Source organism: Manis pentadactyla, chromosome 8, assembly GCF_030020395.1.
Source record: "Manis pentadactyla isolate mManPen7 chromosome 8, mManPen7.hap1, whole genome shotgun sequence".
In the NCBI taxonomy this organism is placed as follows: Eukaryota; Metazoa; Chordata; class Mammalia; order Pholidota; family Manidae; genus Manis; species Manis pentadactyla.
The window spans coordinates 11142616-11155878 of record NC_080026.1 but is presented as its reverse complement, the minus strand read 5'-3'; the positions used below and the strand labels follow the sequence as shown (position 1 = coordinate 11155878).

Below are 13263 nucleotides of genomic sequence, written 5' to 3'. Positions count from 1 at the left end.
TGAGTTGGCTATAATTAAGATATTTTTAATAGAAGAAGATGAATGTGGGCTTTGTGTCCCTCTGATGTTTACTAGGGAAGTGTGGTCTAGAGAAACACCAGAAGTGTTCCAATATTTTCTTGTTATAAGATGACCAGTGACTTCAGAAGACAGAGTGATAATACCCAGCATGAAAATTCCACTGGTAATCTGACAACTATTCAACCATCTCTTAGAAATTATTGTGTACATTTGGAAGGCAAATTAACCAAAAAAATTTTGGTATATCTTAATTATTAACCACTGTCTCATGGGAAGCAGTTGGAAGGAGGGAGGATGAAGAAATGCCAGCCCCCACTGTGGAGGTTTGACAAAATCACTCTCCAGAATGATGCATAAGGGAATTCTGATCTATCACTCCCAGGGTGAAGGATAGAGAGGTCAAAGTTGGTTTCAGGGTGGGCCACTGTTACTAACGGTAGTGTGTCTTACCCATAAGGTATATTAAGGAGTGAAGAAAGGTTAAAAAGCAATATATAAAGAAACATTTCATTAAAACCATAAATAATTAACATTTGTATGCACCAAGGCGACTATGCACTGAAAAAAAAAATTTAGAAACTGGTTCAAAAATAAAAGTTAAGAGATATTTTAACTTAAAATTAGAAATAATTTGAGTGACACTATTTTCTTTCTGCACAGGAAAATTCATATATATAGAATGTGTGCAGTTTCCATAATATGTTTCTTTCCATGCTACTTTGGTAATTATACTTGAACTCTTAGCCCAATATATTAGAATTCAAAATAAAGATTATATCTTATCAATTTGGATAAGATACATAAAACAAAACCATGCAATTCTTAGTAGGGACTATGGAATATTTTCACATTTATTTTGATTGTTAACTCTATCAAAGCATGATAATGTAGGCAAAATCCTTCTATGGTACACTTTGCAACAAACACTTCAATCAAAAGAACTCCAATAACTTCTTTGGGCTAATGGTACTTCACAAGTTATTTATATAAATAATTCTGGGTTCTGAAGAGCAATAAGAAAACTTGGAATGATCCATAGCATCTATCAGTAGCAGTGTAAGGCCTAGCGTAAAGGCATTACATTTTCACAAATATGTCACCCTTCACTGTTCTGCAAAGGCCAGAATGGATTGGACCAACATGCTCCCAAATCCTCATGAGAAGTCCAGACCTCACAAAGATTCTGCAGACTAGTTAAAATCTAGGAATTGGATGGGGTACTTAGACTTCAGTAGTTTGCTACGCTCTCATTTGTTCTCAGACTAGTTTGTATTGCAATAGCCTGTACTTTTCCTGCATAGCACTTGCTGTGTAGCTGTATAGCAACTATGGTTTGGCTGACAGGCCCCTCAGTTGAAAGCTTCATGGGGGCTGACACTGCCTCTGTTATGCTCCCCCCCTGCATTGACAGAGCTGAACACTGTGCAGTACATGCCTAGCACTTGACAGGAGTTTAATAAATATTTGTTAAATGAAAGAAGTAAAGGGAAGGAGGGTAAAAGGGAACCCAAGAATAAAACACCCCTTTTTGTCCCCTAAGGCCGGTAAGATCCAGATTTTTTATCCTAAGAAGCAGCTTTAAGCTGTACATTAAATAGTAAGAAAATACAAATTTTTTAGTTTGCTTTCACTTGAGTCCACTTTCAACTCAGATTCCTCCAGATAGACAAACTACAGGCTGACACAATGCATCAAGCAACCCTGGGTGCCTAACCTTAGCAAGCTGAAAAACCTTGGGTGAAAAACCCTCATTTGATATGCAGGATCATCTCCCACCCTCAGTCCCTCTTCAGTTCCTTCTAGTGTGGATTTAGAAAATAGCCAGCAACCCATAGAGATGTGAGATAGTCTACCAAGGAAGTTATCTCAAAATGTGAAAAACCCACACGCAGACAGTAGATTTTTACATTCCAATAAAAATCACGATTTCTGAAAAAAAAGTACAACTGCTCAAATGAAAAAAACAAAATTCTGTAGAATTCAGGTTAGAATTCAGAAAGCTTTGCTATTCTAATGCATTGAACCCTGCTTCTAAAATGTGGCCCAGGGCCAGTAAAAGCAGCCTCACCTGTAAACTTGGGAGAAAGGCAGACTCTCAGACCAGCAGAGGACCTACTGAATTTATCTGCATTTTAATAAGACCTCTCCTCGGGTGATTCACAGGTGTATGAAAGCTTCAGAAGCATTGTAGTTTAAAAAAAAAGTCAAGCACCATAAACAAGGCTCAACAGCAAGCAAACTATAAAAAATATTGATATTATTTATGACAAACGATTGCTATCTTATATATCTAAATAGTTCATATAAGCCAGCAAGAAGAATACGAATACTTCAACAGAAAAAGAGATAAGTAGCAACATCACAAGGATAATCTTGTAAATGTGTTTTTCATTAGAAATAAAAAAATTTAGATTTAAGGAGAAAAATGCCAAATTGACAAAGTTTGAAAGTTATATTTTGTAGAAATGTATCTTCTTCAGAAGAGACTTGAGGGCAATAGACACTTTTCTGTATGTTAGAGGTCATGAAAATTGGTAAAAGATCCTGGAGTGAATAAGTATGAAATGTCTTAGATGTGGAAATCTTTTGATCCAGATATTCCAGGTATAAAACAATGTTTATAAAAATTAAACTGAGACATAAATACAAAGAAAGTTATTGCAGCATTATTCACCTGGTAGAAACATGTGGAAACATCCTAAATGTTCAATAATTGGTTTATTAATTATACAGCAGCCAGTGGGTGGGACTATTATTCACTTGTTAAAAAACACGATGTAGAAGAGTATCTAGTGAATACTGGAGAAATGCCATCATATATAAACATCCAGATATATAAAAAGACCAGAAGGGTGGATACCCAAATGTTAAGAGTAATATATCTATCTATACTGTGGGATAATCAGTGATATTTTTCTTTGTAGGTTTCTATGTTTGCAAATTTCCTAGTGCAGCTATATGATTTTTCTGATTAGAAAATAGTAAACTTCACAGTGGTGTGATGGAGGTGGCTCACAAGAGCCAATTGTTAAAAGTTCAGGAATTTTGTGTCAATTGTTAAGCATAGCCGTTCTAAAAAACTAAGTTATATAAACTTACAGCTAAATAAATTATATTAAAACAAATGTCATAATTACTTGAAACCCATAAATTGTTAGACAACTGCCTGTATTGTACTAACATCTGTGCTATTGAGGTTATTTTTATGTCCATTGTAGCTGTATGGTTGAAATGCTACTGCACGTCTCTTCCCAACTTTGTGTTCAGTGATATGCTGCAGGTTTGAAATCAGCTTTAGTGGGAATATTTACATCATAGCAATTGGCAAATGCTACAAATCAGGGCTTTTTTTTTTTCTTTTCCCCAGAAAGCTACTTGTTAAACATTTACTAGCATACACAAGGTTTTAAAGATTTAAATAACGATTTCTTTTATAGAGCTATTTCTTGTGAGAATAGAATTTGGCCCTTTAGCGGGGAAGGGGGTAAAGAGAAGAATTTTCCTATCATGAGCAAATTATAGAGGGGAGCATAGTTAAATCATTTGATTATTTCAGGTATGCTTGATATTCTGGTGGTACATATCTAGTTCTCACACCAATTAGTTACTGCAATTCAAGCCAGCCCAGTTGAGCACATGTTCACCTTTCTTTCTACAGCCTTAGGTTTGATCTCTATGACCTAGCTGAATCTTTCTTAGACATACCAGTATGTAAAAGAGAGAAAAGGTATTTTGAATTTATTTAATTCTCATAGCTTTTTATGAATCAAACTAATTAATATACTTGAAAGTAGATGAAATACAGAGCATGCTTCTGATACTACATTACAAGGAACATGAATATCTTAAAAAGTATAATTAGAACCAAGTGTGTTCGTATTCATAATAGATTAATATCGCATTAGTTTTGGAAACATTTTTAGTCACAGAGAACTATTTTTATTTAATCTCTTCTAGATGTATTATTTTAATGAAAAATACTCACAAAACCCCAAAGTGCATATCTTCTCTCTCTGTTTAACAGGTCCTGATGTCACCAATGAATTGATTTTTCCAGAAGTAGTAATTAGTGTATGTAAAGTATGTATGTATTCCAAGTACCTGAAACTATAGAAGAATCCATAAAAGATGATTCCAGGGGGTTATTCTCCACGTCCCAGGCTTCTTTCTCTGGACTTGGCTGAACTGTGGCTAAAAGATGTGACTCCTTAACTTCAGGACCATCTTGTGATAAATTCTCAGTTTCTATGAACAAAAGTATTACAATATAAACAGAAGTGCAATGTAAAATTTTATACAGTGCAATGACTGTTACTGTTATTTTGAAAACCAAGTAGGGGTCCCTAGTAGAATGAATTTTAATACTTTGACATTTTAAAAGGCTTGGACCCTGTTTTTTGCTATGACACAATATTTTTATTTTTAATATGGACACAGTGAGTAATTCCTTTGTAACGATTACATGTTATCTAAAAAACAATAAGGTTTATGCTAATCACAAGAAAAATGCAATGATTTCCTATCTGACCATCACCTTTGGGAAGTAAGCCACTTATTAGTAATGCAAAGGTGATTTAAGGCTGAATTAATGAAAATGCAAATTTGGTGGTGTTTTTTCTTTAGCTTGTGCTCTCGCCATTTCATTCCCTCGCTGTGCGTTCCACATGAGATGTACATATGCTTTAATGTCAGCCTAAATTCATGTATTCTAAATTTCTGGAGATTTTTTAGAAATTCCATGAAATATTCTGTACCCTTCCTCCCGCCTTCCCTCCGTTTCTCCTCTCCGCCTTTCTTCCTTCAACCAACATATATTGAAATGTTTTCTTAAGGAACAATGTGGGTTACAAAGAACAAGAGTTTCTGTCCTTCTGAAGTTACAGTCAGTCGGACAAGACTGATGCTATAAAGAAATGTCTTGAAGTATCATTTTGGGTTAGTCCATTTAACGAATAAGGGGAAATATGTCCTGTGTATGGAGAATTTCCTGAAGAAAACCACTGTGACTTCGGACTTTGTTTTTGGACAGCATGACAATGTTTGCAAGTACCTATTTAGTATGTTTGGGGTTTATAATCACGAGTGTCTTATTTTGTACTTATTTTGTGCCTACCATATAAGCGCTTTACAAACGTTAAATTTAATCCTCAAAATAACCCTAAGAAATGTTATATTATCCTCATTCACAGAGGGGTAAACTGAGACCTAGAGAGGAGAATCGTTGGCCAAAGCCACACATCCAGAGGAGTGAAGGAGCCCAGATTCAATAAACATCAGGATCCACAGCCTATGCTCCCGTGTCTGTCAGCTCGGGCCACCATAACAAAATCCTATAGACTAAGTAGCTTAAGCAACTTAAGCAAGAATTTTATTTTCTCACAGTTTTGGAGATTGGAATCCTAAGATCAATGTGCCGGCAGAGCTGCTGTCCGGTGACAGCTCTCTCCTTGAGCTGCAGAAGGCCAGCTCTCACTATATCCTCACATGGTAGAGAGAATGAAAAATAGAGGTCTCTCTTCCTCTTCTTACATAGCCACAGTCCTATCAGATTAGGGCCCACCCCTCTGACCTCATTCAACCCTCATTACCTCCTAGCAGGCCCCATCTCTGGGAACAGCCACAGTGGGGAGAGTGGGGCTTAGAGCCTCAATATATGAATTTTGGGGGAAATAATCAGTCCACGGCAGCTTCTAACCACAAGAATAATAACAGCTAGCTTTGTTCTGCTCACCAAGGCCTGCCCGAAAATGCTCAGAGTCCCATAATAAGATGTACAGCTCAGCAAGCAAAACTTCACCCCCCACCTCCTCTGATGGAATTTTCTGAGGAGATGAAAAGTAAACCTTACTGATTTTGGATGAGTTGGTCAGGAACCACCTGATGGCATGTTCGAATGTAAGAATGCTGAGCCCCACAGAGAGATTGCCACTTTCCATCCAACACTCAAAGGAAGGTCACAGCCCCCTTTGTACTCTGCTCCTGCCCTTGTAAAAGCCCACACAGCTGAGTCAGTCACCCTCCGTCATCACCCAGTTTGGCTGAACGAGGGAGAAGCCCCAGCTATGAGAGGATCCTGATGGGGGATGGGGAGGGCGAAGAGGGTGATGAATAATTTGTGTCACACTGTTTCTTTTCACAAGGCTTTTCCCCCTTCCATAAAGTGCTTGGCCTTGGCCAGCCAGGATATGTGTGTGAGCTGGGAGAATTTGGATATTCTAGTCCCTATGTCATTCTGAAACAGACACCTAAGAGCTTAATCAAAATACAAAGTTATGGCATATAATAAAGAAAAGTGGAAGATCTATGTAATGAGGTGTGTTATAACACAGATATCACATGGGATTTACTATATATACTCTGCCTAGATTGCTATTGTTCAAAAACATAATTTCAAAATTTACATTAAACTTCTAATAAGTCACCTTTTAAAACGGAACTTAAAAATATAAAGAAATACGGCCAGACATTGTCTATGTCAGGAGAATCTAGAAGACACTAGAGAGCCAATCTCCTGGATTCTTTCCTAAGCAAGTGTGCCACTGCACATGACTGTAAAATGAGTAGGTATTCCCTGATTTGGGAGATGGGTATGAGGTCTTTTGTGATCCAAATGGCTGCTCTAATATCCCTTGACACACTGAGGACAAAAATTCCATGGGAAATAAAAAGGTCTAGATGGCAGCCATTTCTCTTCGAAGTTTGAGTCCTAGCCTGTTTGTTAGGGGTGGACATGGTCTTTCCCACGAAGTCTTGAAAGGGAACTCGTCATGACAGTTCCATTGACTGCGTCCAGCTCATCCTTGTAGTGTGCAGAAGCAATCTGGCCCCATCATTGTTTGTAACATTGGCCGGAAGTCTCTTCAGACTCAGCAACCTGACCTTAGAGTTATGCTATGGAGACAACGGCTGGGCCATAATGTATAAGCACAAAAAACCAGAACCTTGATGTTACAAGTCAGTGGCACTGCTGAGGCCCCTCCAGAGACTGAAGCAAAATGAAGATGCTTACAACTGAGAAGGACTTTTTATATAGTTAGACTTGGCTGTAGACACAAAGCAATGACAGTAGAAACAATGGAACTTGCTGGTAGAGATCATGGAATTACTGCCAGGCTTTTAGAAGTGGGATTAGCCACTTCTGACTGAGTCAGCATCCCCTTTCCCTAAACCCTTAGATGATTCCAGAGAGAAGGGAGAGCTGCGAGGCCTCTTGGGTGTATCTCATCGTGGTGGTCTCGACCAGATGATACTGTACAGCATTTGCTTTGGGGTGAAGTCAAAAGACCTTGCCTACATATCTTGACTATACTTCACTTCCCACAGTTCATTTGCACACAGGTCCATTAATGCCATTTTAGAAGTCATTAGAACTTTTTAATATCTCATAGTAAAAATACTCGACTCTTACTTCCTCTCTCTCTCTCACATATATATATATGTATGTATATTCCTAAGTACTGGGCAAAATTAACCTATTTCTTAAATAATACAGCATAAAAACATAATGTGTTGTTTAATAATTTAGTAACTTTTCATTTTGCATAAGTAACTACAAAATTGTCAACTGTGTATCTTCTTCTATTAGACAGCATGATATATGGGGATAGGGACTTTATATGTCTCAATTAAGTTGGTATCTCCAGCACCTACAACAATGTCAGGCACATCATTGGCACTTATTACATATTGAATGACTGACTGAATGACTGAATGAATAGAAGTGAAGTAAGCTTGAAATGATTGTAATTCATCTAAGTCATTCATCGCCAATTAACATTCAATTTGCCGTACCTACAGTATTTTTGAAAACATAGGGTACAGACTCCATAAAGAAAAATAAAATGGCAGTTTACATTAGTTTTGTAAATAATGTATGTGAAAGGGCTATACAATGTTACTTTTATCATAATTGAATTTTAAAAAGTCACAGAAGAAATATTGAGATGTGTTACAATTACAAGTCCTTTAGCAACTGTTAATAAATTCCTTAAAATTTGTATGAATGTCCAGGATATTATGCAACAGAGTTGTAATACCTTTAAAATATTTTCTTCCAGTTAGTGTCTATTCCATGTTAAAGTTACCTTGACAAAATATCAGGCAATTACCTTGTTTCCAAAATAAGACGGGTAGTGGAAATAGTGTTGGACTAGGGGTCAGCAGTCAGCGTTTGAGCCAGTTTGCTGAGTTTTGTAATCTTTGGTAAATTAATCTTTTCCCAGGTAGAGCTTCCTCATTTGTGAAGGGGATGAAATGGTGATCTCTCAAATCATGTCCAGTTCTGAAATTTTTACTCTAAATTATCTTAGTGTTTGGCATTGTGTCTACAGGTTTCATTGAACTCCCAATCATGAGGCAAAATGTACATTCTCTTCTTTAGCAAAATTAGAAATACCTGCATTGCTTTCAAAGCAACTGGGGCCTGTTAGCTCTTGGACAAGCCCATCATATCCCGTTTAGAAATGTAGAATAGTCAGAAACGTAGAAAACCAGTTTTGTTTCTCCATGATCCTTTTCAGTAACTCTCTTATACCTGATTCATTTCCAATGTTTTCTGCAGCAACAATCTGTTTTAAGAGAAAAGTAGAATTAAAGAATATCAAACATCTCCTGAACACATTTAAACAGGAACTAGCCTTTAGAAAAATTGAGCAATTAAGCATAAATATTAAGTAAGGCATATATTCAAACACTAAAGAAAATAGGATGCCCTCATGATAATAAGAGGGATTGAAGGGAGAAGAAAATATCTGGTTCAAGCCCCCTTTTAAATATGTACCCATTTTTAAAGCCATTGAGATAGTCAAACCTGACACTTAGGAAATAAATTTAACCTCAGAAGTCCTGAATAAGGGGTACAAGAGAAAGCGTCTTTACTCCCCAGCTATGTCATGTCTGTTTGCATCAATTTCTTTCTGTATGCCTGAGGCTTGCTATTTCTTTTCAACCCATGGAGTCTACAAATAGGAAATGAAACATTTCTTATCCAACTCCTCTTTCTTCATAATTACCATTATGAAGTAATTACTATCACAAAATTTATGTTCTTGCCTATTTAGTATCTGCAACATTTATTATTACTATAATATTTTTCTCTTAAGTTTGTATTTATTTAAATTATAAGGCAACTTTGTATCTGTATCTATTCCTTTTTTAAAGTATGTGGAAGAATTATTTCTGTCCATTCATTATAATCTTTAACCTTTATTTAATTTCCCTTTTAGATTGATCCAGCAAGTATTTTTAACTGTGGATCATTTGTATAATCATTATCAAGTGCATCTCCCCAGTTTCTAATATAGCACCAAATATTTGGAGAAAAGACTAATATAAGCCACATACAGACAAGAAAGAAATTAGGACATTATCAGCTTGCTGTGTTAATGGCACAAGCCACTGCACCTCTCCAGGCCTCAGTTTCTACATGTGTCAAATGAGGCAAATGAAAAGAAATTCCAAGGTTTCTCTAGCTGCACATTAGACTAACCTGGGTAGCTTTAAAAAATACTGGGACTTACCTTCAAAGATTATGACTTGTCTATATTGGGAAACCAGAAAATTTTCTGAAAGCATCTCATGATTCTAACCGGCAACTTCGATGAGAAATACTGACTTACCTACTCTCAAAGGTCTTTGTCAACATCCATCTGTCTTCTCAGGTGTACTCTGGATGGTTTAGCTAGATTAATTGTTTTCTATAAAATATGTGTATTTTCTAGTCCTATCAATATATCCCATAACCTTTTAGGGTCAGGAATTTTTCATTTTTTGGAACAATGTTGGGAACACTTTACAAATTCAGTGTTAGCTGTTACGGGTGACTTGGGAAAGTATCTACATTTGTAGACATTTCACCAATGGACCCCACTTACTACACAAGTGTACAGCATGACCTCTACCCAATGCATATTAGTCATATTAGCTAATAGTTAATAATGTTGTTATAAAGGCTTTGTATATACGAAACCAGAAACCCTGAAGAAGGTGCCAATATAAATTCATTCTACAAATCAGAAATGCAAGGTGCAGGGAAGTCCAGTTACATCGCTAAGGCCACAAAGCTAGTAAATGGCAGAGATAAATTTGATCTCAGGCAGTTGGCTTCAGAGCTATCACCACCTTCCTGAGTTATAATTATAGGTAATAACTGTCTCCAACTTTAAGTTCACATTCTGGCAAAAAGTCATTAAAATGACAATTTGACTTAATAAAATTCAGGTGATTTCCATCTACTTCTCCGACACCATTTTCTAAGCAGATTCTTGCTTATTTCCTCCCTTTTCTCTAACTCTATTAATCTTGTAACGGAAATTCTTTGTCTGCTCTGGTGTTTGTAGCATCTTTAGTATTATCTGCTAATTTAGGCGATACTTGCTAAAGATATTAAGTAAAACTGGTTTGAGCACCTACTTTTAATTCAACCAATTCCGTCCTTGATTCAGCTGTAAATTTACCTGACAGAATTAATCAGGAAGAATTTCTCTAAAAAGTGAGGCACTATAATGAATATTTTATTAAATACCTAAGCATATTATATCCACTAGATTTTCTTCAACTATTAATAGTTGATTTATTTTTTACTGTAGAATTCCATTTGTTGAGTTTGCTTTGTTCTTATGAGCTCAAGTTTGAGGACCAGTATGCCATTATTTCCTGGGAGTATTTTATTTGAACGTGGAACTTCATATAATACCTATGCAATTTTAGCAGCTTCATCAGGAGTCTGAATTTTTAAGAAGTCTTCCCAGGTTTGGTGCTAGAAAGTAGACCAATTCCCTTTGAAACAGCCATATTTTTTTTTCATACTTAATTTGTTCTCCTAAAACATAGTAAAGATATTAGATCCCAATATATAAACTCGATTACTGAAATTCTTGAGAGGTGACTATTTAGACCTGAGACTGCAACAGGACATACAATGATTTTCCACTCATGTTCCTCCCCTACTTCCTCTGAAAATGAAGTTAAAAATGTCTATGCACATTTAATGACCTTAGATAGCTAATTTATGGAATACAAAATAAATATGAATGTGTGGGTAATGTAATTCAATGCTTTCATATTCTAAATTCTTTGATCTATGTTTGTTCTTTCCAACAAAAACCAGTGAAGAAACCAGTGATATTTCCATTAAGCAATGGTTTGCCAACACAATTGCAAAGTTTGATAAAAATGCTTATTCTCCCTCTTAACGACGTTAGATAGCTAGTTAAATATAATACTGATTTTTTAATACAGCAGAGCTCAACTCTCAGTAATTTTAAGTCAGGAAGCACAGCTGGTACATTGAAAACAAAGAATTTTAAAGAGCTAGTTCCCCATAAAAAGTCAGTTTTGTATATATGAAACCAGAAACCCTGAAGAAGGTGCCAATATAAATTCATTCTACATTGGGTAGACATTTCATCAATGGACCCCACTTACTACAGAAGCATACAGCATGGAAATCAACCCAATCAATCAGTCCTTATTAAGTGTCAACCCTAACCCTAGTCCTGGCAAGGTTCTTAGAGATGAAAGACATAGATTTTCCTTTGAATAACAATTTAATCCAAGGACTTTAAGAAGTACTTTTTCTTGCTGATAAAATTCTTATTCTTATACAATGATATGGGGGAGATGAACTCAAGTACTCAACTTCAAGTAGGGAAACTAGATTCAGTTTCTAGCTGGACTGATCATAGTATCTCTGGTTCTCCTATGTAAATTAAGGGTGTATGGGGTCTTCTAGGACTATAGATGTTTAATGCTTTGAACTGACCAGGGCTGAAACATGAATCTCTCTTCAGCTGTTCAGATTGATATTAAGACACTGTGGGAATGTTTAAATGATCACTTCTTTTCCAGAGTTCATGGCTGTCTAAGCTAATGAATGTGTCAAGATGTCAACAGGCATCCTGAAATAGAACCAGGCCAGTACAGACTTGTTAAGGATCATATTACAATGATCTATAAAGGGATTCTTGTATTTATTGCTGAGTCTCCAGTAACTCCAATAGTGCCTTGCATACAACTAGACATTCTTTATTTGTTAGAAGAATGAACACTGATCAACACTACAACATAAGGCCCATGAAAGCACTGACCATATCTGTATTGCTATCTAATCTTTTCACTACTAGCATGGTGTCTAGAGGTGATATCACTCCTTAAATTTAAACCAAATGAATTAATAATCAATCAGTTAAGTAAGTTCATTGGATACTTGGTAGACACAAAACTATCTAAGATCATGTTCAGAAGCTCTAATGTATGGGGGGCAAGGTTTGAGGGGAAGGGATGTGGCAATCCTAAATGAAAATAAGTAGAAAATGTCTAATGGAAAACAGGAAAAGAATTAAAATAATTTTTTTAGAAGCCCTGGTTTCTTGATTAAATACTACTTTAAGCTGTCAAAAAAGTAAATTTGAGGATCTTCTGTCCATCATCCGCTCATTTCCTAGTACCTGGCAGGGCAATTCATTGAACCATGTGTCCTCATCTCTCATCTCAGACTTTTTGGAAATCAACCCAATCAATCAATACTTATTGAGTGTCAACCCTAAACCTAGTCCTGGCAAGGTTCTTAGAGATGAAAGACATAGATTTTCCTTTGAATAACAATTTAATCCAAGGACTTTAAGAAGCAGATCTCAATTTCAACCTGGGAGATTCACTTGAAACCCTTAAACTTTGAATTCACAAGGAAATATGACCAAATGAATGATAATAACAGTCATCATTATATCAAAATAGCTATTATTTATAAAACTATTTTATAATCATGATTTCTCATTCATATACACTAAAATACTGTGAGAGGAAAAATTATGTCCATTTTCCTAGGTAAAGTTAGGATCGAGGAACTTAAATAACTTAGCCCAAAGTAACACATATAGTATGAAATACATACCTCAAATGTGGGTCTTCATATTCCAAATTCCCATGTTTGGCTCCTTACACTTGCTGTTACAGATAAAATTTCATTGATGACCCTTATCAAAATAGATTCTTCTAAACCTACCACTTCCTTCCCATCACCTACCATAGCTTATTTTTGAGACTGATGATACATGTAAAATGATGTGTACAAAAATTATTCCAGAATCTCACAGAGATACTATTCATCTTTAGAGATCCTCAAATACATGGATCCTCCAACTTTCAGAGCCTCCTCTGAAATATGAATCTGAGGGAGAGTTTGGGCTGCTCTGGTCTGAACTGCTACCAGTACACAAATGTCCCTTTACTCTGTATCTTCTT

General features: G+C 36.0%; 1 protein-coding gene across 1 annotated transcript in view; it reads right to left on the bottom strand.

Annotated features, from left to right (window-relative positions):
* Positions 1–13263, bottom strand: part of IFIH1 (interferon induced with helicase C domain 1) — a 60615-nt gene that overhangs the window by 44824 nt on the left and 2528 nt on the right. Inside the window, 2 exon segments of the mRNA XM_057505487.1 lie at positions 4123–4266; positions 8417–8588. Of these exon segments, the coding sequence (XP_057361470.1) occupies positions 4123–4266; positions 8417–8588 (316 nt within the window).